This window comes from Podarcis pityusensis (genome assembly GCF_964106645.2).
Source record: "Podarcis pityusensis genome assembly, chromosome: 18".
Classification (NCBI taxonomy): Eukaryota; Metazoa; Chordata; class Lepidosauria; order Squamata; family Lacertidae; genus Podarcis; species Podarcis pityusensis.
Genome location: NC_138043.1, coordinates 830,704 through 856,813, shown reverse-complemented (window position 1 = coordinate 856,813; position 26,110 = coordinate 830,704). Strand labels below are relative to the sequence as shown.

The following is a 26,110-nucleotide window of genomic DNA, read 5'->3' as shown; positions in this document are numbered from 1 at the left end:
CTTCGTGACTCCTTGCTTCTCAACCCTCGGATTCGTGACTCCTTGCTTCCCGACCCTTGGACCCCTGACTTTCTGACTCCTTGCTTCCTGACCCTCGGACCCCTGACTTCGTGACTCCCTGCTTCTCAACCCTCAGACCCCTGACTTCGTGACTCCTTGCTTCTCGACCCTTGGACCCCTGACTTCGTGACTCCTTGCTTCTCAACCCTCGGATTCGTGACTCCTTGCTTCTGGACCCTCGGACCCCTGACTTCGTGACTCCTTGCTTCTCAACCCTCGGATTCGTGACTCCTTGCTCCTCGACCCTTGGACCCCTGACTTTCTGACTCCTTGCTTCCTGACCCTCGGACCCCTGACTTCGTGACTCCTTGCTCCTCGACCCTTGGACCCCTGACTTCGTGACTCCTTGCTCCTCGACCCTCGGACCCCTGACTTCGTGACTCCTTGCTTCTCGACCCTCAGACCCCTGACTTCGTGACTCCTTGCTTCTCGACCCTCGGACCCCTGACTTCGTGACTCCTTGCTTCCTGACCCTCGGACCCCTGACTTTGTGACTCCCTGCTTCTTGACCCTCGGACCCCTGACTTCGTGACTCCCTGCTTCTTGACCCTCGTACCCCTGACTTCGTGACTCCCTGCTTCTCAACCCTCAGACCCCTGACTTTGTGGACTCCTTGCTTCTCGACCCTCGGACCCCTGACTTCGTGACTCCCTGCTTCTCAACCCTCAGACCCCTGACTTCGTGACTCCCTGCTTCTTGACCCTCAGACCCCTGACTTCGTGACTCCCTGCTTCTTGACCCTCGGACCCCTGACTTCGTGACTCCCTGCTTCTCGACCCTCGGACCCCTGACTTCGTGACTCCCTGCTTCTCAACCCTCAGACCCCTGACTTCGTGACTCCCTGCTTCTCAACCCTCAGACCCCTGACTTCGTGACTCCTTGCTTCTCGACCCTCGGACCCCTGACTTCGTGACTCCTTGCTTCCTGACCCTCGGACCCCTGACTTTGTGACTCCCTGCTTCTTGACCCTCGGACCCCTGACTTCGTGACTCCCTGCTTCTTGACCCTCGGACCCCTGACTTCGTGACTCCCTGCTTCTCAACCCTCAGACCCCTGACTTCGTGACTCCCTGCTTCTTGACCCTCAGACCCCTGACTTCGTGACTCCCTGCTTCTTGACCCTCGGACCCCTGACTTCGTGACTCCCTGCTTCTCGACCCTCGGACCCCTGACTTCGTGACTCCCTGCTTCTCAACCCTCAGACCCCTGACTTCGTGACTCCCTGCTTCTCAACCCTCAGACCCCTGACTTCGTGACTCCTTGCTTCTCGACCCTCAGACCCCTGACTTCGTGACTCCCTGCTTCTCAACCCTCAGACCCCTGACTTCGTGACTCCTTGCTTCCTGACCCTCGGACCCCTGACTTCGTGACTCCCTGCTTCTCAACCCTCAGACCCTGACTTCGTGACTCCCTGCTTCTTGACCCTCGGACCCCTGACTTCGTGACTCCCTGCTTCTCAACCCTCAGACCCCTGACTTCGTGACTCCCTGCTTCTCAACCCTCAGACCCCTGACTTCGTGACTCCTTGCTTCTCGACCCTCAGACCCCTGACTTCGTGACTCCCTGCTTCTCAACCCTCAGACCCCTGACTTCGTGACTCCCTGCTTCTTGACCCTCGGACCCCTGACTTCGTGACTCCCTGCTTCTCGACCCTCAGACCCCTGACTTCGTGACTCCCTGCTTCTCAACCCTCAGACCCCTGACTTCGTGACTCCTTGCTTCTCGACCCTCAGACCCCTGACTTCGTGACTCCCTGCTTCTCAACCCTCAGACCCCTGACTTCGTGACTCCTTGCTTCCTGACCCTCGGACCCCTGACTTTGTGACTCCCTGCTTCTTGACCCTCGGACCCCTGACTTCGTGACTCCCTGCTTCTTGACCCTCGGACCCCTGACTTCGTGACTCCCTGCTTCTCAACCCTCAGACCCCTGACTTTGTGACTCCTTGCTTCTCGACCCTCGGACCCCTGACTTCGTGACTCCCTGCTTCTTGACCCTCAGACCCCTGACTTCGTGACTCCTTGCTTCTCGACCCTCAGACCCCTGACTTCGTGACTCCTTGCTTCTTGACCCTTGGACCCCTGACTTTGTGACTCCTTGCTCCTCGACCCTCGGACCCCTGACTTCGTGACTCCTTGCTTCCCGACCCTTGGACCCCTGACTTTCTGACTCCTTGCTTCCTGACCCTCGGACCCCTGACTTCGTGACTCCTTGCTCCTCGACCCTTGGACCCCTGACTTTCTGACTCCTTGCTTCCTGACCCTCGGACCCCTGACTTTGTGACTCCCTGCTTCTTGACCCTCGGACCCCTGACTTCGTGACTCCCTGCTTCTCAACCCTCAGACCCCTGACTTTGTGACTCCTTGCTTCTCGACCCTCGGACCCCTGACTTCGTGACTCCCTGCTTCTTGACCCTCAGACCCCTGACTTCGTGACTCCCTGCTTCTTGACCCTCGGACCCCTGACTTCGTGACTCCCTGCTTCTTGACCCTCGGACCCCTGACTTCGTGACTCCCTGCTTCTCAACCCTCAGACCCCTGACTTCGTGACTCCCTGCTTCTCGACCCTCAGACCCCTGACTTCGTGACTCCCTGCTTCTCAACCCTCAGACCCCTGACTTCGTGACTCCTTGCTTCTCGACCCTCAGACCCCTGACTTCGTGACTCCCTGCTTCTCAACCCTCAGACCCCTGACTTCGTGACTCCCTGCTTCTCGACCCTCAGACCCCTGACTTCGTGACTCCCTGCTTCTCAACCCTCAGACCCCTGACTTCGTGACTCCTTGCTTCTCGACCCTCAGACCCCTGACTTCGTGACTCCCTGCTTCTCAACCCTCAGACCCCTGACTTCGTGACTCCTTGCTTCCTGACCCTCGGACCCCTGACTTTGTGACTCCCTGCTTCTTGACCCTCGGACCCCTGACTTCGTGACTCCCTGCTTCTTGACCCTCGGACCCCTGACTTCGTGACTCCCTGCTTCTCAACCCTCAGACCCCTGACTTCGTGACTCCTTGCTTCTCGACCCTCGGACCCCTGACTTCGTGACTCCTTGCTTCTCGACCCTGAGACCCCTGACTTCGTGACTCCCTGCTTCTCAACCCTCAGACCCCTGACTTCGTGACTCCCTGCTTCTCAACCCTCAGACCCCTGACTTCGTGACTCCCTGCTTCTCAACCCTCAGACCCCTGACTTCGTGACTCCTTGCTTCTCGACCCTCAGACCCCTGACTTCGTGACTCCTTGCTTCCTGACCCTCGGACCCCTGACTTTGTGACTCCCTGCTTCTTGACCCTCGGACCCCTGACTTCGTGACTCCCTGCTTCCTGACCCTCGGACCCCTGACTTTGTGACTCCCTGCTTCTCGACCCTCGGACCCCTGACTTCGTGACTCCCTGCTTCTTGACCCTCAGACCCCTGACTTCGTGACTCCCTGCTTCTCAACCCTCAGACCCCTGACTTCGTGACTCCCTGCTTCTTGACCCTCAGACCCCTGACTTCGTGACTCCCTGCTTCTTGACCCTCAGACCCCTGACTTCGTGACTCCTTGCTTCTCGACCCTCAGACCCCTGACTTCGTGACTCCTTGCTTCTCGACCCTCAGACCCCTGACTTCGTGACTCCTTGCTTCTCAACCCTCAGACCCCTGACTTCGTGACTCCCTGCTTCTCAACCCTCAGACCCCTGACTTCGTGACTCCTTGCTTCTCGACCCTCAGACCCCTGACTTCGTGACTCCCTGCTTCTCAACCCTCAGACCCCTGACTTCGTGACTCCCTGCTTCTTGACCCTCAGACCCCTGACTTCGTGACTCCCTGCTTCTCAACCCTCAGACCCCTGACTTCGTGACTCCCTGCTTCTCAACCCTCGGACCCCTGACTTCGTGACTCCTTGCTTCCCGACCCTCGGACCCCTGACTTCGTGACTCCCTGCTTCTCAACCCTCGGACCCCTGACTTCGTGACTCCCTGCTTCTCAACCCTCAGACCCCTGACTTCGTGACTCCCTGCTTCCCGACCCTCGGACCCCTGACTTCGTGACTCCTTCCTTCCTGACCCTCAGACCCCTGACTTCGTGACTCCTTGCTTCTTGATCCTCGGACCCCTGACTTCGTGACTCCTTGCTTCCCGACCCTCGGACCCCTGACTTCGTGACTCCCTGCTTCTCAACCCTCGGACCCCTGACTTCGTGACTCCCTGCTTCCCGACCCTCGGACCCCTGACTTCGTGACTCCCTGCTTCTTGACCCTCGGACCCCTGACTTCGTGACTCCCTGCTTCTCAACCCTCGGACCCCTGACTTCGTGACTCCCTGCTTCTTGACCCTCAGACCCCTGACTTCGTGACTCCCTGCTTCTTGACCCTCGGACCCCTGACTTCGTGACTCCCTGCTTCTCGACCCTCGGACCCCTGACTTCGTGACTCCCTGCTTCTCAACCCTCAGACCCCTGACTTCGTGACTCCCTGCTTCTCAACCCTCAGACCCCTGACTTCGTGACTCCCTGCTTCTCAACCCTCAGACCCCTGACTTCGTGACTCCCTGCTTCTCAACCCTCAGACCCCTGACTTCGTGACTCCCTGCTTCTTGACCCTCAGACCCCTGACTTCGTGACTCCCTGCTTCTCAACCCTCAGACCCCTGACTTCGTGACTCCCTGCTTCTCAACCCTCAGACCCCTGACTTCGTGACTCCCTGCTTCTCAACCCTCAGACCCCTGACTTCGTGACTCCCTGCTTCTCAACCCTCGGACCCCTGACTTCGTGACTCCCTGCTTCTCAACCCTCGGACCCCTGACTTTGTGACTCCTTGCTTCTTGACCCTCGGACCCCTTCCTGCCAGGGCCGGATTTCAGTTTGATGCGCCCCTCAGCTCCTAAAGGTCATGGGGGCCCTTTTCTATGTCCAGCTGTCCTTTGCCAACAACAAATTGTCGCCGTTTTTCTGTCTGTTTTGAATATATACTATATGGTAAGTTATAGACCGCATAGGTATCTCAAGCCATTTGCACATCACAAAATATGTATTTTATCAAAGTCATTGTTGAACTGAAAAACAACTAAGAAGTATATTAATAGTGAAATAAAATTAAGAAGTATATTAACAGTGAAATAATTAAGTTTTTTTTTCCCTTTAAATTTTTTGGGGCCCTAAGCTAGAGCTTGTTTAGCTTATACATAAATCTGGCACTGGCATAGATAGATGGATAGATGATAGATAAATAGATAGATAATAATTTGGAAACATACATCTAGTTTTTTCCCCCTTACATTTTTGGGTCCCCCCAAGAGAGTGGGACCCTAAGTTAGAGCTTGATTAGCTTATAAATAAATCCAGCACTAGGTCCTGTAGGAGGGGGCTTCTTATTCTTGGGGGGGGGCAGTCTGCCCAGCCCCCTTGGGCCTGATCCTGCTGCCACCGCCGCCGCAGGCCTTCTCCATCTCTCCTCCCAGAGGATGCCTCAGGTGTGCCTCACCTGACGATGCCCCGGGGAGGGACTCTTCCCCACCTGCCTCTGCGTTGCCATGGCGACCTGCCTCCCCCGGGCGGACTGGGCACCTTCCTTGGCATCGGGGCAGGCAGAGCGACTCGGCAGCCGGGCAGGATGAGCCTCTCGCCGCCGGAGCGGGGCCTCCCCCTCTGGGGAAAGGGGGGCAGCCGGCCCTGCAACCTCGTCCGGGTCTTTGTGAGCTCAACGCCTTCAGGTGCCCCCCGATGTGCCGCAGAGGGTGGGGGGCAGGCAGGCAGGAAGAGGCCTGGGCATGGGGTGCAGGGCTGGGCTGGGCTGGGCCTCATAAGATCAGAGATGGAAGGGAACCCAGCGGTCATCTAGCCCAACCCCAAACTCGCCATGCTGAGATCTCGCCCAAAGCATCCCTGACATTTGGCACGATCATCAGAGAGATGAGAATTTGAGCAGGGGGGTCAAATCGGAGCCAACCAAATTTTAATTTCCTTCCTTCCTTCCTTTTCCCCCCTTTTTATTCTTGTTCTTCCTTTCTTTTCCCTATTTATAATTTTGTGTTTTCCCGTATTTTTGCATTTCATAATTCACTGTAAGGTATGTGTTGAAGGCAATGCACAATTCTTTTGTTTCTTTATTGTTTGCGCAATCATATTTTATTTTGTACGTATGTAATATGTATATTGCAAATAACAAAAACGAAACAATAAACAGATTGGAGGTGCCTCAGAGGGCAGCGCAGCGCAGTGGCTAGAGTGTCTGTCGGTCAGGGCTTGGCAAAAAGAGAGAGGGTCGAGATAGTGAATTTTTGGGTCTAATGGGGATGTAAAAGGGTTTGGATTATTATTTTTTAAAAATGGAGGAAATGGTTAACGATAGGCAGTCCTTTTTTCCCGGGGGGGGGGGGGGAGTCGCGCAGGGGTACGCATACCCCTAAACATTTTGTGAATCATTTGTACTTTTGTCCATTTGCTGTATTTATTTCCCCCGATTCGAACTAGAAAATGGTGGTTTTCTTGAGTCGAAATGAGAGTATCTCTAAACATTTTTTTAAGGGGGGGAAAAAGCAATGACAATAGGACCCAAAAAGGGGGGGGGGGGAACCGTCCAGGAGATTCTTTCGAATTGTTTTTATTAGGTATGTTGGAGATCTGGTTGTAAAACTTCAACTGGGAAAACCAAATAAATACATTTATAGAAATGATTTTTTAAAAAGGAGAGAGAGCAGGGTTCGAATCCTGCCTCTCAGCCGGCGTGAAATTCTCCTTGGGGGTGTGACCTGTTGTGGGGCTGCCCCTCTTGGCTCGACCTGCCTCGTTGTGGGGAGAAGCACGTGGGCTGCCTTCGAGTGAAATAAATAAATTTGGGGCCCCTCGCAAGCAGAAACCTAGCAGCTCAAAAGCCCCCCTTCTCCGATTCTTCGGTTACAGACATGGAGGCAGAAAGAGAGGCTCTGATGGAGTCGGCGTACCCCGAAGTCCAGGCCTTTTGCCAGAAACACGGCTTGATGTTTGAGGTAAGGACCCCCCCTCAAAAAAACCCCCACCCCTATCTCAGCTCAGAGCCAGCTGAACGCGCCTCTTGGAGCAGAAGGGGTATTTCGAACACAGGACCGGGGGAAAAAGATATCCATCCTTCTGACGCACTTTTGAAGCACATTGAGAATCCTGGGAACTTTCTTCCCCCAAAAGCCGGAAGAATTCTTGCGAGGTTTGGTGGGAGAAGATATTAAGAAGGTGGATCAAAGATTATATTTATATGCAGCAACAGCAGCTAGAGTTCAGGCGGAGACAAAGCACCAAAAAGAATGGAGTCAATTTATGGTTTATATAAGTGAGATCTGTACAAATTTGAAAACTTTGGCAGGATTGAAGTAAATCTTACGTCATGTTGTAATATCTAATCAAAGAAACTGTGAATTATAGAACGGAATAGGAAAACTGGTGGAAGGGAAGGACGGAAGTCAACAGCTCTACGGAGCATAAAGTATTTTTTTTTTTAATTAATATTTATTAAAGTTTCAGAAAGAATAAAATCACATTAATAAACACACAAATTTTAACAAAAACAGAGAAAAATACAAAATACAAAGTACAGAATAGAAAAAAGTAAAAAAGGAGAAGAAAAAAAGAAAAAAAGAGAGAAAACAGTTAAAAATAGTTCCGTCCTTTCATAACCTCTTTTGAATTTACCGTACTTGTTTCCTGGACTTCCTCATACCTCCCTCTTTTGTATTCCAATTCAGTTTGCAAACCCAGCAATTTCTTACCCTCCTTTTTAATTCCAATTCTAAATCTTGATTTAGTAGGATATATGTAATAAGATTTGATGTTTAATTGGTGGTGGTGGGTGATCTTAAATCTCAATAAAAATTATTTAAAAAAGAGAGAATCCTGGGAACTATAGTTTTCCCGGGAGGGGTCTTTCAAGACCCACCAAGCGGGTGGCGCGACGGCGCAGGATTCCTTCCCCTGCCTCCAAACTTGCTAACTCCCCCCCTCCGCCGAATCCGGTCCAGGTCATTGATTTGAGATGGGGCGTCCGTGACGTCACAGGCGCTGGTCAAGAGCCCCTCTTTCTGGACGAGATTCGGCGCTGCCAGGAGCTCTCGGTGGGACCCAGTTTCGTGGTGAGTGCCGGCGTCTCCTCCTTAAGGGGGGCTCCCCGGGGGTCAAGGGAGGCTTCTATGGGGCTGGGGAAGGGGTTCTCGCAAGAATCTCTGCCCCCCTGCGGTCGGAGGCAGCGATGCTTTTGAATGCCGGTCGCTGGAGAGAGGGCTCTGGGTTCGAATCCCACTTGGCGTTCCCATAATGGACATCTGGTCGGCCGCTGTGACTTAGATGAATCCCCTCTTTGGCTGCTGCAGGGCTCTTCTGAATTTCCTAGGATTCCTCCACGGAGCCTCCTTGGATAGGAGCAGTCTACCTTAAAAAAAGAGGGAGAGCAAGAATGGGAGGAAGAACCTGGACTTAGATGGGCTCCTCTTGGGCCTGATCCAGCTGCTGTTGCCACAGGGCTCTTCTGAGTTTCCTAGGGTTTCTCAGTGGAGCCTCCCTGGGCAGGAGCAGTCTACCTTAGAGAAAGGCCGGAGAGCCAAAAACAGGCCGTCGCTCTTGCCTCTGGCTTGGTGGCCCATAAGGACAGGAGGCTAGACTTAGATGGACCCCTCTTTGACTCTTCTGAGTTTCCTAGGATTCCTCAATGGAGCCTCCATGGGCAGGAGCAGTCTACCTTAGAGAGGTAGAGAGCCAAAAATTGGTCGTTGCTCTTGCCTCCGGCTTGGGGGCTCGTGAGAGCAGGAGGCTGGACTTAGATGGACCCCTCTTTGCCCCTCTCTCGCCCCCCAGGCTCTCCTCGGGAGCCGCTACGGCCCCTGCCCGGCCCCCGCGACCATCGGGGAGGAGGAATTCGAGGCCCTGGCGGCCCAGTTGCAGCAGGAGGAGCCGCAGGCGTTGCAGATGCTGACCCGGCGGTACCTGAAGGACGAGAACGCTGCCCCTCCGGTGTATGCCCTCCAACGTCCCCTGCCCCACGGCGAGGAGCAGACTTTGGTCCTGTCCCTGCGCAGAGCGGCCCGGGAGGCGGAGAGGAAGGGGCTGATTGGCCAGTGTCAGCGACTGCGCTACCACAAATCAGGTGTGTGTCTGTGGCTGGCCCGTTTCCGCAAGGAAATTCCCCTCCTCTAATTTGATGCATCGTTTTATTGTCACGATTACTAATATATTTAAGAATAGTCATAATTATAGATTATATAAGGGACTCTTTTTCAGCCGGAACTCAGTTCTGGTAGAGAGAACGAGTGAGTTCTGGCACCTCTTTTTAATAATAATAATAATAATAATTAATAATAACAACAATAATATTTTTGTAATTCCACCCGTTTTTAATTTTATTTTGAGTTTCGCAGCGCACACACTCATAAAACTATACATAGAACTACTAACACACAACCAAAAAGAAAGCGCAAGAAGAAATACAAATAAAACATAGCTACGTACGGAAACTTATGCAGAACAAATAATCAACAATATATATATACCGTATTTTGCTTCTTCTCTTCCAATCGACTTCCTTCATCCTCAACACGGTTCTCTTTTCCTTTTTAGCAAGCTGTCTCCTCCTTAATCCGCAATTGCCCCTTTTCCTTTCTGTTTTCAATTTAAGCACCAGAATATATTTTGCAAGAGTTAATCAAAACAACTCCAATTATCAATTTGAGGGCCCTGCTTTTCAGGGTATATTCTCCTTATTTTCCCCATTCTGTTTGGGCTGATGGGGCTTTTGTGATTCCAGGACTGTCCCGGGGAAACCGGGACACTTGTCGGGTATAATAATAATAAATAATAAAATTTTATTTATATCCCGCCCTCCCCAGCTGAAGCCAGGCTCAGAGCGGCTAACCACAATAAAAGTAACCCAGTTTACCTAAAATCCAAATCGATTAATTTAAATTCATTCTAAAATCAAATTAATGGCAACCATTGGGCTAGAGTTCTGTGAGGATAGACTAGAAAAATAAAAATGGTTAAAAAACGGTTATTTTTCTAGTCTTTTCTTTTTCTTTTTCTTTCCTTATTGTGATGTGATGTTTTGTTTTTGCTTAATATGCTGTCTTCTATTTTTTCTTTTTGTAACCTTTTAAATCTTAATAAATATTATTTTTTTAAAAATAGAGTTCTGTGAGGATGCCTTCTGCCACTCCTCCTCACAGACTCGCCCTCTTTTCTCCAGATACGCACAGGGAAATTGAGGCACGCCTCTTGGGCTCGGGGCCGGAGGACGAAGGGGCCGCGGTGGTCTTCCTCCGAGAAACCGAGACCTCCCCGGATGAGGAGGGCGAGGAAGAGGGCGAGGAAGAGGACGAAAATGCCCGCCAGATGCTGGAGGAGCTGAAGGGCACCGTCGCCAGCGCCTGCCCCGGTTTGCTCAGGGTCCACCGGGTGCCCCGAGCTGCGGCCCCCGGCACCCTTCGCCAGAAGCCGCAACCCAAACACCTCAAGGAGCTGTGTGACCAGTTTGTGGCCGTTGCCAACTACCAAGCGCTCCGGGGCCTGCGGGCACGGGAAGGGCACCCCGGCGGTGGGCGGCTGCTGCAGGAACTCGGCCACCATGCCACCCTGGCCCGGGAGCGTTGCCACACCCCGTGCTGGCGACCAGAGTTGGTGGACTCCCTCTGCCAGTGCCTGAGGGACAGCCTGCCACGGTGCCACCCTCCCCTCGTGGTCCACGGGCCGCCCGGCTGCGGCAAGACCGTCCTTCTGTGCCACCTGCGAGGGGCGGCTTGCCAGGCCCTGGGACCCAAGGCGGTGGTGGTTTTCCGGCTGCTGGGGGCATCGCAGGACAGCTGCGGGCGCGACGCCCTCCTTGCCAGCCTCTGCCAGCAGGTTTGCCTGGCGCTGGGGCTGTACCTGCCGGGCACCGGTGACCCTCTTCTGCGCTTCCATCACACGCTCCTCTCGGCTTCCCGCCAGGCCTCTCAGCCTCTGGTCTTGATCCTCGATGCAATGGAGAATCTGGGCACCGCCTGGCTGCCGGCGGTCTGCCCTCCTGGGGTGCAGCTGGTCATCTCTGCCCGGGACGAGGGTGGCAGCGGTAGTGCTTTCGGCGGGGACCCCTTCGTGGTGGCCCCTCTCTCCGCCGAGGAGGCTGGCAAGGCTCTGGCCGAGAGCTTGGCATCTGCAGGGCGTACCCTCCAGCCAGAACAGCAGGCACTTTTCCGGCAAAGTTTCTCCAACGGCGGGCAGGCACTGCCACTGTCCCTCGCCCTTGCCGAGGCCCGTCGGTGGGCATCGTACGCCCCGCTTTCGGCCCTGGCGGTCCCGCTCACGGCCACAGAGGCCGCGCACCGCCTCTGCGGGCGCATGGAGGAAGCGCACGGATCCGTGTTGGTGGCGAACGCCCTTGGCTACCTCGCTTGCGCCCGGTGAGAACCTGCGTATGTGTGCTTATCTTATTAGTGTAAATTTAATTAAGGTTTATAGGGGAACGTACAAAACTTCATCTCTTTCCGCTTTCTTAACCAAACCAAGACTTTTATATACCGTATTTTTCGCTCTATAAGACGCACCAGACCACAAGACGCACCTAGTTTTTGGAAGAGGAAAACAAGAAAAAAAATATTCTGAATCTCAGAAGCCAGAACAGCAAGAGGGATCTCTGCGCAGTGAAAGCAGCAATCCCTCTTGCTGTTCTGGCTTCTGGGATAGCTGTGCAGCCTGCATTCGCTCCATAAGACGCACACACATTTCCCCTTACTTTTTAGGAGGGGAAAAGTGAGTCTTATAGAGCAAAAAATACGGTATATTATAAAACAAACAGCAACCCTGGAAGGTAGGTGAAGCTGGTGTCAGGGAGTTCCTCTGCCTGATTTCCTTCCTTCCAGGTCTTATATAGATTAAACAAGAAACAACAGCCCTGGGAGGTAGGCAAAGCTTGTGTCAGGGAGTTCCTCTGCCTGATTTCCTACCTTTTTTGTGTGTGTTTTTGCGCAGGAACGGCCTCTCTGAAGCAGAGATGAAGGATGTCCTGTCCCTGGACAACGAGGTCCTTTCCGAGGTGTACCGGTCGCACCCTCCACCGGGCAAAGGGGTCCTCCGCCTGCCGCCCTTGCTGTGGTCCCGCCTGCGCCGGGATTTGAACCCGGAGCTGGAGGAGAAGTGGTCGGACGGCTTCATGCTGATGGGCTTCCTCCACAGGTCAGGGGCCACCCCTCTTCCTCCCCTCCTTTTCGGGGCTGCCAAGGGGTCCGGAAAGAGGCTCCTGCTTCTGCCATGAACGCAGCAGAACACCTGCTTGACATGCAGAACGTTCCAGGTGACACGCTGGGCACCTCCAGGTATGCGGAAGTAGTTTAATGGCGAATTTTGGACACAGCGGAGAGGTAGAAGATTTTGGATTATCATAGAAGATGCGGGAGGAAATGATTGACAACAGCGACCCACAAAGGGGAGGGGGAAGTCCAGGAGATTCTTTGGAATCTTGTTCTTATGTTGTAGGTTGCATGTGCGACTGTAAAATTTTGACCTGGAAAAAACAAATTTATACTGTATTTTCCCGTGTATAACACGCCCCCGTAAATAAGACGCCCGCTATTTTGGCAGACTCCAATTTGAGAAAATGGGGGGAGATTGGATCCGTCTATAAGATGACCCACAATTTTGAATTTTGAAATAAGAAAACCTAGTTTTATACCCGGAAAAGTACAGTATATATAAAAAGAAACTTAATTGGCAAGAGAGAGAGAACCGTTGTTAAGTGATAGCTAGACAGACAAATGGTCTGGCTGGGGTTTAGGTCAAATTCCTACGTCCTTCTTTAAACCAGTCCATGAGGACTAGCCCCTTCATTTTACTTTTAGGGGGTTGGGGGGCAGTGCTCAGGAGGTGCCAGCTTCGCCCCCCGAATTGCATCTTGAGGTGGGGCTCGGGACGCCCCCAGAGCCCGAAACCCCACTGCCCATCCGAAGCTTGTCCTGACCATCGCTCCTTCCTCTGCCCAGGGAGTTTTTGGCGGCGGTGGAGGAGCGCTACCTGTCTCAGCCGGAGGACCGTGTCCGGCGCCACCTGCTTCTGGCCGATTTCTTCCGGGGGACCTGGAGTTGGGGGGCCAAGAAGCCCGTCGTGCTGCCCTCCTCCGCCAAGCCTGTGAGCGTTGACAGGAAGGTGAAGCTCTGGGGACCCCGAAAGCGCCAGGAGGGCTGGCAGGGGGAGACACCGGGCGTGGGACGTCGGGGGGGGGCTTTCCCTTGCTGGCCAGACGAGGGGGGGTTCATGTCATTTCATTCTTTTTTATTATTTATTTTTTAATTTCATTATTTTTATTTCTTATTTTTCATTTCATTTCATTATATTTATTCTTTATTTTTTCATTTCATTTCATTCTTTTTTATTCTTTATTTTTTCATTTCATTTCATTCTTTTTAATTTATTTTTTCGTTTCAATTCATTATTTTTTATTCTTTATTTTTCCATTTCATGTCATTCTTTTTAATTTATTTTTTCATTTCAATTCATTCTTTTTTATTCTTTATTTTTTCATTTCATTCTTTTTTATTCTTTATTTTTTCATTTCATTTCATTCTTTTTTATTCTTCATTTTTCATTTCGTTTCATAATTTCCTTATTTTTTATTCTTTAAAAAAGCCCCGTCTTCGTTCCCTCGCACCCAGGTGACGCCGCAGCCATTGTGGTTCTCCAGCCGTCTTCCCAACCGGAGGAAGCTGAGCGAACAGCCGTTCCACTTGCTCCACGGGGGACGGATGGAGGAGCTGCGCCGAGACATACTGGGTGAGCAGGAAAAGCTCCTGCGCCTTCGTTGCCCCTCTTTTCCACGGGAGAAACGGCGGAGGGGATGGAATAGGACGTCCCTATTTTCAGGGGAGAAACGTTGGCGTAAACGTGCTTTCCCTCTCCCTCCGACAGGGAACATGGCCTGGATCTCCTGCAGGGTGGCTTCCTCTGGAGTGCGGATCCTGGCCACGGACTTTGCCCTGTGCCTGACTCACATCTTCTGCCCGGAGCTGCGTTTGGTACGGGACTGCCTGCTCCTGCTCCTGGATCCCAGTGTGGACGATGCTGAGGGCCGTTTAGGTGGGTCTGTTGCTCTTAAACAATCTCCACTTTCCTGACCTTCGAAGACAAATCCCTTCCTTTTGGCTAAGCCTACTCTGCAGGGCTGTTGTTGCACAGATAAAACGGGGAGGGCGAGAACCAGGGAGCCTGAGTTGAGCTGCTCAGAAGAAGAGGCGGGTTGGGTGCAAATGCAATAACGAAATAAATGCTGTGTGTGTTGTTGCAGGAATTTATGGTATAGCTTGGGGTGGTTGCCCCTCCAGCAGATATCACGCACATGCAGCCCACTACCAAAACCAGCACCATCACTTTTTGTGATTTGTCCCCACAAAACACTTCATCACACTTTCTTCCTATCTATTCAAAGGGCCTTTGCTGCACGATACCAAATGTCAGAATTCACTGGTAAATGTACCTCTGTACTGGCTCACTGGGAAAACTTCAGAAATTCCTATAGACCTGTGAGCTCAGCTACTCAGCAGCCCCTCTGCCTGAGTGATAATTCCTGGCCTCCTGATACCTGAGTGCCAGACAGGTAGCCATTCCAGAAATAACAAACCCAGATGAGGACAAAAGGGTGTGATGAACTTGGCTGGGAAACAGGGAAATGTAAATATATTTTTTGTTACACTTGATGGGTGTTTGGTGGAGGGCAAGGGGAACCATGGGGCAGGGTCCAGGATGCTCAGATTCTGGCCACCAGACCTCCCCTTTCATGATGTAACCGTGATATAGTTTGGGGGCTGTAACATGGGGATTAGCAGCTAATAAAAGTTTGGGTTCTCTTTTGTTCTGGGCTTCCATCTTGTTCCACCTGGTGGCAGGTGGGAGTCCTGTCGTGACTGTCTTCAATCAAGACCAAGCCGACTGGCTGCTCTTTTGCTCTGGGATTCCTGGCTGGTGTCCTTGTTTTTTCGTCCAAGGGAGCCCTCAGATTTCTCCGTTAACAGGGTGCAAATGCAATAACGAAATAAACACTGTGTGTGAGACCCTCCCCTGTCTCCTCGCCCCTCCAGAACCAAACGTGGTCTACACAGAGATGCTGGCGCGGTTGGAGTCGCTGGTGCCCTCGTACCCAGGCGGCCTGATCGCGGGTCTTTGCCAGCAGTGCAAGAGCTGGCTTGAATCGCGGCCCCATCCGTCCCTCGTCCCTCTCACCGGCTTCCTTGACCCACCGGACGGGCCTCTGCGGAAGACGCTGCCAGGATTCCCCAAAGGTGGGTGTCGGCATTCGCACGGGTGACCCCCACGATATCAGGAGAGCCCTGGCGGGCAGCGGCGGCTGAGTCATCCGAAACCAAAGCTCCCCAAAATTGGGTCTGTTTTGGGACTACAACTCCCACCCTCCCTAGCTAGCAGGATCAGAGGTCAGGGATAATGGGAACTGTAGTTTGAAAATAGCCGGAGACCTGAGTTTGGGAAGACATGGTCTAAGCCCAGCTTCCTGCTCTCCTCCATGAATTTCACTGCCCACCCCTACCTCCTGTGGCAGAGAGTTCCACAGGTTAACCCCCCCAAGTCCTTCCTTTTCTCCGCCAGCCCAGACCGCTGGACCCACAGCCTGGTGGGCTAGGTGACCCACGCCAGAGCTGCCCCTCTGACCTGCCCCCACAATTTGCAGGCACCTCCGTTCTGGAAGCCAGCCCCGACCACAGGATGCTGTTGGCTGGCTCCTCGGACGGCTCCATCATCGTGTGGGACACAGAAGATTTCTCGGTGCACCACGTCCTACTTGGCCACTCGGGTGAGAATCAGAAGGGAAGGGTGTTTTTGCCAGGCCACCTCTTGCTTGCAAGGGGGACAAAGGGCAGGCAGTGCCAGGCAGCTGCGATTAACGGCGAATTTTAATCAGGGTGCACTGAGGTCCAGCTCCGATTGCCTTCTGGCGGTTCCCTCCCTGCGAGAAGCGAAATTACAGCAAACCAGGCAGAGGGCCTTCTCGGTGGTGGCACCCTCTCCCATCGGATGTCAAGGAAATAAACAACTCTCTGACTTTTATAAAATTAATAATAATCTCCCCCCGATTCCTTGCAGCCGAAGTGAGGGGCCTGAGGGTCTTCACCAGGGGTACCCGCGCCGTGTCGGTCGCCCAGGATCAAACCCTGCGACTCTGGAGCCTGGAGTCTGGCAGGGAGGAAGCCGTTGTGCCCGCTGTCCCTGCAGGGGATCAGGAGTGGTGCCAACTCAGCGTGGACGACAAACACCAAATTGTGTACTGGGTATCTGGCTCAGAGGTGTGTAGACTGGCATTATAACGGGACGGCTACTGTTAATCCTGAACTGTCCCTAGAAAACAGGGGCACTTGGAGAGTCCGGATTGTTAACAGAAAAATCTGAGGGCTCCCTTGGACAAAAACAAAGACACCAACCAGGATAACTTGGAGCAAAACAGCAGCCTGTAGGCTTGGTCTTTATTGAACTGTTGCAACAGGGTGCTCCCCTCACTTGCAGGAGAGAGGAGGGACCCAGAAAAAATGGTGTGCCAGGTCTTATAAAGACTTTTGAAATTGCCACCCTGTAGGTCAAGCCCACCCCCAGAAACATCATGCATACATCACAGAAAGGAGGGGCTGAGGGAGGAGTTGTGGAGGTAACCTGAGTGCCCTGTCACCTGGCTGGTTCCCCCTTTCTTCCTCCCCATGAGTACTTTCCAGGTGACAGAGGGGAGTTTGCAGTTTCCTGCCCCCAGAGGGAAGAGCTGATCATTGTCCTTTGTTCCAGTCCGTGCTGAATCCACTCCCATATGCAAGTCCTTTGTGACCTTGATGGTCTTCTGTCTGGGACCATCAGGGTTGGCCTAGCAACTGGGCAGGGCTCCTGTGGATGTGTTGGTATGCAGAAGGGATTGTGGCTGCCCTGTATCAAACCTTCTCCATTTTGTAGTCCTTCCTTCATGGAGTAAAATAAAAGTGGAACGGTGCAGATCTGATGTATGGTTGATTTTCTATGAATTTATAACAGAAGCGTAGCGTATGTAGTCTGTGAGTGTGTGTGAAATTTGTACAAACTGAATGATGGGGGGGGGGGTTTCCTGCGACAGTTTATTCTGCAATTCCACCATGTTGCACAATGGGAAATGCCCTGTGTTTTGCCCACCAAGAGAGTCTCAACAGACCCTCTCTCTTTCCCGCAGGTGGAGGCCTGGCACCTGGACACAGCGGCCCCCGCTTTCCGGATCCTGGCCGAGCCCCCGGGCGGCTGGCTGTGCGCTGCCGTCTTCGTTCCTCGGCTGGTGGTGGCGACGGTGTCGGGGGGCTGCGTCCGCCTGTGGGACAGTCTCAGTGGGCAGTTCCTCTCCAAGCAGCAGCTGGGGGGGCTGCGAGAGGATGCAGCCCCCACCTGCGGCGCTTTGCTCCGGAAAATGGGCAGGATGGTGTCCGGGTTCAGCGGGGGCTCCCTCCTGATGGTGCCTGCTCTGGGGCAGGGGTTGTACGCGGAGGGGCCAGGGCAACGCAGCCAGATTTGGGGGCAAAGAATAAAACTACAAAGAATAAAATTCTGATTACAGTGGCACCCTGGTTCTCAAACCCAGAATGTCCCTATTTCCCGCCCTCCCAGTGGCGCTGAGCTCAGAAAGGAGGATGTGCAGGGAATCTCAATTGATTTAAAAAGGGATTCCAGTTCATATATAGTGGCACCTTGGTTCCTCAAGCGTATGAACATTTATCTTTTGATAACAATCAATAAAAGCAGACAGATTTGTTTTAATCTGGTATATAGGGATAGGTAAAGGTAAAGGTACCTCTGCCCGTACAGGCCAGTCGTGTCCGACTCTAGGGTTGTGCGCCCATCTCACTTAAGAGGCTGGGGGCCAGCGCTGTCCGGAGACACTTCCGGGTCACGTGGCCAGCGTGACGAAGCTGCTCTGGCGAACCGGCACCAGCGCAGCACACGGAAACGCCGTTTACCTTCCCGCTATAAAGCGGTCCCTATTTATCTACTTGCACTTAGGGGTGCTTTCGAACTGCTAGGTTGGCAGGAGCTGGGACCGAACAACGGGAGCTCACCCCGCCGCGGGGATTCGAACCGCCGACCATGCGATCGGCAAGCCCTAGGCACTGAGGTTTTACCCACAGCGCCCCCCCTGCGTCCCCTGTATATAGGGATACATCCATGTAAATATTGATGAGTGTCCATAAAAATAGCCGTATTCCTTTTAATCTGGTATGTACTGATCCTCATCAATGTCGAAAACTACAGTGGTACCTTGGTTCTCAAACTGAATCCGTTCCGGAAATTCCGTTCCAAAACCGAAGCATTCCAAAACCAAGACAGCGCTTTCCCATAGAAAGGAATGAATATTCCCTTCTATCTCTTTTTCTATAATATGGGCATATTTCAATTGCAATAGCTTCATTTCTTGTTTTAATATCCCAATTTCCCCCCGATACAATTGTTGTTGTTTTTCTTCTCAATTTCCTCTAATAAGTCTAATTTTTTCCCTCTTTCTCTCTTTTTCCTTCTAATTGAGTTCTGTTGTATCAAGTAACCTCTGGCCACAGCCTTGCTAGCATCCCAAACGACTTTGATATCCACATCTTGGCTGCAATTTAGATCAAAATATTCTTTCGCTAATTCTTTAGCTCCTTGCAGTATTTCTTCACCATTAAGTAACGCTACATTCATCCTCCATCTCCTAGACTCTCTTTCCCCTTTCCCCCTTCATATTAATACAACTGGATTGTGGTCTGAAATTGTTCTAGGTTGCAAAAGGGATTAACCCGTTCCAGACTTTTAAAAACAATCCCTAAGAGTCCATAGCTGTCAACTTTGCCCTTTTCTTGCGAGGAATCCTATTTGGAATAAGGGAACTTCCCTTAAAAAAAAAGGGAAACGTTGACAGCTATGCCTAAGACAGCCATTTAACGTGAATTTTGCTATCCAACGAGGCCATTGATCCGTAAAACGAAAGCAAGAATAAAGTAGAGCTGGTTTAAAGAGGTCTCCTGCGGAGTCAGGGCAACTGGCCCATCCTGATCAAGGGTCTTCGTCTGCACTGGCTGGCAGCAGCGGCCAGTGAATGCATGTTAGGGGGCTGGGGGGACTCCAAGCCTGCCGCTCTGAGGCCGCCTTCTTCCCTATAGGTCTCCTCGGAGGGAAATAGCCTCCTGGAGAAGCTCCCAGAAAAGATCTGCTTCGTGGCGCTTTCGGAAGACGAGTCTCTTCTCGCCGCAGGTTTGTTTCCTTGAGATCCTGCCTCCACAGGCAACGGAACGTTTTTAGGGATATAGGGGCAGGACCCCAATGTTTGGTGCCCCTTCAAATTCACGCGACACTTCCCAATCCTTGCTTTCCCGAAGAAACGGACTGCAAGATTCGCCTTTTTCCGAATCTTGCATTGCGGTGCGCCCCTCACGTGCAAAGGCACGGACTGAGGTGGAGTGTGCGTAAAAATGCAGATAACACGCCAAAAGGCATTCTGCAGGGAGGGGGAACGACCTTGCAAAAATGAGGCAAAATGAAAGACGAATGAGGGGAAATTCGTGTTAAAGTAGTGACGAATTTTCACGGCGACTCTCCATGAAAAAGTGCAAATTGTCCATCAAATAAAATTTTATTTGATGGACATGATGTTGTATAAAATTTTGGGGTTTTTTTCTTTTTTCCCCCTTTTCTTTTTTGCCTTTTCAATTTGTTTCTTGATTTTACGTCATGATGATCTTTTCCTTTTGTATTTAACTTTGTTATACTTACCTTCGTTGTATGTTTGTATTTTAAACCAATAAAGATTTATTTTAAAAAGGGAGGGGAAAAGAAAAAGTGGAAATTAATGCGGAAATAACTGAGTGCTGGGACCTTATTCCTGTTGGTCGCTCACAGAGCAAGAGCAGGGACTGGGTAATGTTAGGGACCACCTGCCTGCGAGGAGCTTTTTGCACGTGCTCAGAAGCACTCTTGTCCCTTCTGGTGCTTCCCCCCTGACCAGAGCTTTGCTTCGCAGCGAAGGCCAAACCCTCGTTCAAACCAAGCTCTGCCTTGCCTTCCAGGATTTGGGCGCCGAGTGCGAATCTTCCGGCCCGACCCGACAGGCTTCCACCAAGTCCTGAACTCTGATTTGCTGCACAATGAGGAAGTCTGTGCGGCTGCCATCGCTGCCGACAACACCACCGTGTTCACGAGCTCTCGGAGCGAGTGCATCTGGGTAAGGCGCCCCTTCTCTGGAGGTTTTTAAGCAGAGGTTAAATGGCCATGTGTCAGGGATGCTTTAGCCAAGATTCCTGCATTGCAGGGGGTTGGACTAGATGACCGCTGGGGGACCCTTTCCAACTCTACGATTCTATGATTTTAAGAGGCAGAAGGACCAGCCTTCTAGCCCGGGGCGGGGGCAATGTGGCAATCGCGAACCCACAAAGTAAGCCCTACGAAATCCAAGTTCCAAAACATTTGGAAACCGAGGTGCAAAGGGCGGTCTGCAAATTTAATAGAGAAATTGAGAACAATAACATATACATTCAGCGGAAGGCGTTTGACTTCCGAGGCACATTCAATAATGGAAGCGTTTACTTCCGGGTTTACGGCGTTCGAAAACTGAAACGTTCGTCAACGGAGATGGTCGAAAACCGAGGTAGCACTGTATCATATGATAAAACATACCCTCTTTCCTTTTACATTTCCAGCACACATTTGAACGGCTTCTATACAGTGGTACCTCGGGTTACAGATGCTTCAGGTTACAGACTCCGCTATCCCAGAAATAGTACCTCGGGTTAAGAACTTTGCTTCAGGATGAGAACAGAAATCATGCTCCGGCGGTGCGGCAGCAGCAAGAGGCCCCATTAGCTAAAGTGGTACCTCAGGTTAAGAACAGTTTCAGGTTAAGAACAGACCTCTGGAACGAATTAAGTACTTAACCCGAGGTACCACTGTACAACTTCGCAATTTTACTAGGTGTCAAAGACTAGCAACATATCATTGTCATATAATTTTCTTTCAACGAACAGCAGGTTGTAAACTTCAAGTCCTCTCTCCATAACTTTTCCCATGATGAAAATTGTATACTATAGCCAAAATCTCCTGCCCAGTGTATCATTACTGATTTAACTTCTTCATCTTTAGTAAACCAGTGTAGGGATCAGATGGGATTACCATGAGGAATTATAATATACATCAGGCCATTGTGTCCACGATGAACGCATTGTGTTGACTGGGTTTGATATATTGACGATAATTTCTGATTAAATCCCATAAGATTCTACATTCATGCCCTTTTGCCTCTACTGCCCATTTCTCTCTCTCTTCACAAGTCACGTACACACTTCGACAGACAGGCAGGCGTCCCTGGGTCATCTAAAGACTATGGGCAGTTTCTTTGCTGTAGCTTTTCTAATTGTTAATCTTAGGATGTTAATCTTCGGGCCAGGAAACAGGTTTCACATTAAGGCGATAATGGTCACTGTCCTCCTGGCCATCATGTGTACTGATTGTTTATGACCTCCGGGGTTGCTGTATTCCTCCTTTGTAGTTTTCATTCATTTACTCCAGAGTATGTATGCCTAACTAGTGTTTATAGTTTAACTTTGTCCCCACTTGAGGTTTGTTTGAATGCTCAGAGGAAATCTGATTGGTTCTTATGAGCACTGTGTAAAAGATTCTTTTGCTAATAAAATGGCCTGGTGAAGGGTGTGGTGGACGCACTTTCTTTGAGAGCCTTGCTGGTCAAAGCCTCGTGTCTTATTTTAATCAGGGTCCGATCCTTTCCTTTGGCCTCAGAACGCAACAAACCAGAGACTCTTAATCTCAGGAGAATTTGCTTCCGGGTTTCCGGGAGCCGAAACGTTCCAAAACGGAGCCGTTTGAGAACCGAGGTTTGACTGTAGCGCTCTTCTCCCCAGGCGTGGCGTCTGGGCCAGGAGGGCTGGCTGAGGGATGTCTGGGGGGACCAAGGACCACCCGCCACCCACCTGACCCTCTGCGGCTCCCTGCTGGTGTCCGCCTCTCCCCACACACCTTACCTCCGGGTCTGGGACCCTGGCGACGACCCCGGGTGCAAACCCTTGCCGCCTTGCATGGCCGGCACGAAGTGCGTGGGGCTCTCCAGCGGCGGAAAATACATCTGCTTCCCCTGGTCCCTCGAGAGCTGTGAGCTGGTCCTTTGGGACGTGGAAGAAGGTGAGTTTATTTATTTATTTCATATATGATTTTCATCAATGTCTTTTTTGACACGGTATTTCCAGCATTCCGGTATACTGTATGCTGAAATGGCAGAATTGACTTTGAAATTAAGGGAAAGAGATGATGATGAATGTAAAGAAGACTGGAAGGACTTTATTGTATATACACAGAAGCAAGTTACACAGAGGGACGCGGGTGGTGCTGTGGGTTAAACCACAGAGCCTAGGACTTGCCGATCAGAAGGTCAGCGGTTCAAATCCCCACAACGGGGTGAGCTCCCGTTGCTCGGTCCCTGCTCCTGCCCACCTAGCAGTTCGAAAGCACATCAAAGTGCAAGTAGATAAATAGGTACCGCTCCGGCAGGAAGGTAAACGGTGTTTCTGTGCGCTGCTCTGGTTCGCCAGAAGCGGCTTAGTCCTGCTGGCCACATGACCCAGAAGCTGTACGCCGGCTCCCTTGGCCAGTAAAACGAGATGAGCGCCGCAACCCCAGAGTCGTCCGCGACTGGACCTAATGGTCAGGGGTCCCTTTACCTTTACCTTTAACCTCAAAGAAACGCAACCTGAAGCGTCTGTAACCCGAGGTATGACTGTAAAATATTTTTTAAATTACAAAACCCACCTGTGCCCCCGCAGGAGAGGAGCGCGAGACGCTGGACACCTCAGCCGCCGTGCGGTGCCTGGAAGTGGCCCCCCAGAGAAACCTGGCCTTTGTGGGGCTGGCGTCCGGGACGGTGCTGGTCTTCCCCTTGGACTTGCCGCAGGACGTCGGGTGCATCCCTCCGGCAGAGAACCGGAAGCCCGTCTGCGCCCTGGCCTTGGCCCGGAGCGAGGAGCAAGTGGCCGTGGCTTGCGAGGATCTGGTGCAGGTCTTGGACGTGGGCCGGGGACACCCGGGGCCCCTAATCGACCGGCTGGCCTTCTCCTTCTACACCCAGATCCCAGGCGCCGACATCTCCTGCGTGGCCCTGCTGGGCGGCTACCGGGTGCTCTACGGCATGACCACCGGGCAGCTGTTCCTCTACCACTGCCCCCGGGGCCAGGTGTTCGCCCTGGAAGCCCATGGAAGCAGCGGCGTCACCTGCTTGCAGACCAGCCACGGGGAGGTCTGGGCGCTCAGCGGGGCGGCCGACTCTCTGCAGTGCCTCTGGGATGTGGATCGGTGCCGCTGGGAGCATCGGATGTCTTTCCAAAAGGTGTGTCTCCCCTCCGGATCCTGCCCTGCGCAGTCCCAAGAATGTTGTTTAGTCGTTTAGTTGTGTCCGCCTCTTCGTGACCCCCTGGACCAGAGCACGCCAGGCCCTCCTGTCTTCCACTGCCTCCCGCAGTTTGGTCAAACTCATGCTGGCAGCTTCAAGAACACTGTCCCACCATCTCGTCCTCCGTCGTCCCCTTCTCCTTCTGCCCCCCATCTTTCCCAACATCAGGGTCTTTTCCAGGGAGTCTTCTCTTCTCCTGAGGTGGCCAAAGTCTTGGAGCCTCAGCTTCAGGATCTGTCCTTCCAGTGAGCACTCAGGGCTGATTTCCTTCAGAATGGAGAGGTTTGATCTTCTTGCAGTCCATGTGACTCTCAAGAGTCTCCTCCAGCACCAGAATTCAAAAGCATCCATTCTTTGGCGATCAGCCTTCTTGATGGTCCAGCTCTCACTTCCCAAGAACGGCCATCGCCTAATCAGGGGTCAGCAACCTTTTTCAGCAGGGGGCCGGTCCGCTGTCCCTCAGACCTTGTGGGGGGCCGGACTACATTTTTATTTTGGAGAGAGAAAATTCCTATGCCCCACAAATAACCCGGAGATGCATTTGAAATAAAAGCACACATTCTACTCTCTCTCAAAACGCCTTTGCCATGTCTGTTCCTCGTTCCCAGGAAGATTCCTTCGTGCAAGGCATGCTCTGTGCCTGCTTCTCGACGGATGACCGGCTGCTCTTCACTGCCTCCCTCGATCAGTGTGTGACGGTGTGGGACGTCTCGTGTGGTGAGCGAGCCCCCCGGCCATCTTTGAACTGCTTGCAGTGGTGGCTTCCCCTCGTTGAGTCTCCAGCTCTTTGGACTGCAATAGCCAGCAGGACCAGTGGTTGGGGATACAGTGGACGCTCAGGTTGCGAACGTGATCCGTGCGGGATGCGCGTCCGCAACTCGCAGTGCCGCATCTGTGCGATTTTGCGCTTCTGCACATGCACAAAGCGCTATTTAGTGTTTCTGCGCATGCATGAGCGCCGAAACCTGGAAGTAACCCATTCCAGTACTTCCAGGTTTCAGTGCGAAAACACGCAACCTCTCTAATCTGAGGTATGACTGTATTATTATTATTATTATTATTATTATTATTATTATTACTAATTGAATTTACCGTATTTTATGCTGTATAAGACTGACTTTTTCCCTCCTAAAAAATAAGGAGAAATATGTGTGCGTCCTATGGAGCGAATGCAGGCTGCGCAGCTATCCCAGAAGCCAGAACAGCGAGAGGGATTGCTGCTTTCACTGCGCAGCGATCCCTCTTGCTGTTCTGGCTTCTGAGATTCAGAATATTTTTTTTCTTGTTTTCCTCCTCCGAAAACTAGGTGCGTCCTGTGGTCTGGTGCGTCTTATAGAGCGAAAAATACGGTATATACTGCCCTATACGCAGGGGTCTCAAGGCGGTTCACAGAATAAATGAATGGGAATTGGGGGGTGATGGGAATTGCGGTCTGGAAACGGCCAGGGACCCGAGTTCGAGAAACCCTAAGTAGGCAATACTGAGCTAACTTGGGACGAGGCAGACTTCCTATGCATGGGGGGCATTTCACAGTATGTTTCTTGCGCCACCAGGGGCCCTGTTGGCCGTCCAGCTTGTGCACGCGAGGGTGACCAGGATCGTGCCAACGCCGGACGGCTTCGTGGCGGCGACAAGACTCGGCTACCTCATCCGGGAGAGGTTCCTCCGCCCGCCGTCCACCAGCTCTCGCTACGACCCGCTGGGCGGCATCAGAGCTGCGTGCAGAGTGACGTCTCGGAGGACCGGCGGAGAGGAGGATGAGGACGTCCCCAGTGGGCAGCTGGGGCGCCAGGGGGACCACGCAACCCATGCCGGGCACAGCCACCTCAACAACAAGCTTTCGCAGATTTGCAGGATTGGGTAAGGGGCAGGGCTATATTATCACAGGAGACCAACTCTGGCCCCATTGCGCTGGCCGCTGGTTCATTTCTGGGCCCAGTAAACCCAAATACTTGCTTTCAAAGCCATTGTACTTCCAACCTTACTGTACGTTTGTGAAACATGGACCACTTACAAACGCCATCTCCAGCTCCTCAAAAGATTCCATCAACGGTGTCTCCGAAAAATTTTACACATCACTTGGGAAGACAGGTGAACTAATATCAATGTACTGGAAGCAGCAAAGATCTCCAGTGTCGAAGCGATGATTCTTCAACATCAACTTCGTTGAACTGGTCATGTTGTATGGATGCCTGATTATCGTCTTCCAAAGCAACTCCTCTATTCCGAACTTAAAAATGGAAAGCGTAATGCTGGTGGTCAACAAAAGAGGTTCAAAGACCCTCTCAAAGCAAGTCTTCAAAAATGGAGTATAAACACCGACAACTGGGAAACGCTGGCCTGCGAGCGCTCCAGTTGGAGAACAGCCTTTCCCAAAGGTGTCATGGGCTTCGTAGACACTCGAATTCAGGACTCAAGGGAGAAACGTGCTAAAAGGAAGGCGCGCTTGGCAAACCCTCACTGGGTTGACTTCCTTTCCCCTCTTTCTGCTGTTCCTTAAATTTATTTTTAATATCTTCTGCATTTCCAAATTAACGTAATTTGCTCATTTACTCATCTACCTTAAATATATACTCTTATGAAACTGCAGGTTATTACAAGAATCCTGCCAATGTTCTTATCTGTTTACAATTTATCTGTAAATATTCAATAAACCATTTCCAT

At 52.0% G+C, this 26,110-nt stretch overlaps 1 protein-coding gene across 1 annotated transcript; it reads left to right on the top strand.

Moving 5' to 3' along the window:
• Nucleotides 1-5,402: 5,402 nt before the first annotated feature.
• On the top strand, nucleotides 5,403-26,106 carry NWD1 (NACHT and WD repeat domain containing 1). The gene is made up of 19 exons (XM_080988726.1): nucleotides 5,403-5,747; nucleotides 6,937-7,022; nucleotides 8,025-8,135; nucleotides 8,854-9,142; nucleotides 10,238-11,429; nucleotides 11,998-12,201; nucleotides 13,005-13,167; nucleotides 13,674-13,791; nucleotides 13,927-14,094; nucleotides 15,093-15,293; nucleotides 15,698-15,820; nucleotides 16,111-16,310; nucleotides 17,210-17,482; nucleotides 19,161-19,251; nucleotides 20,064-20,218; nucleotides 21,909-22,185; nucleotides 22,824-23,383; nucleotides 24,055-24,163; nucleotides 25,000-26,106. The coding sequence occupies exons 1-19, from the start codon at nucleotides 5,525-5,527 to the stop codon at nucleotides 25,308-25,310; spliced, it is 4,854 nt and encodes a 1,617-aa protein (XP_080844852.1). The 5' UTR covers nucleotides 5,403-5,524; the 3' UTR covers nucleotides 25,311-26,106.
• The last annotated feature ends 4 nt before the right edge of the window (nucleotides 26,107-26,110 follow it).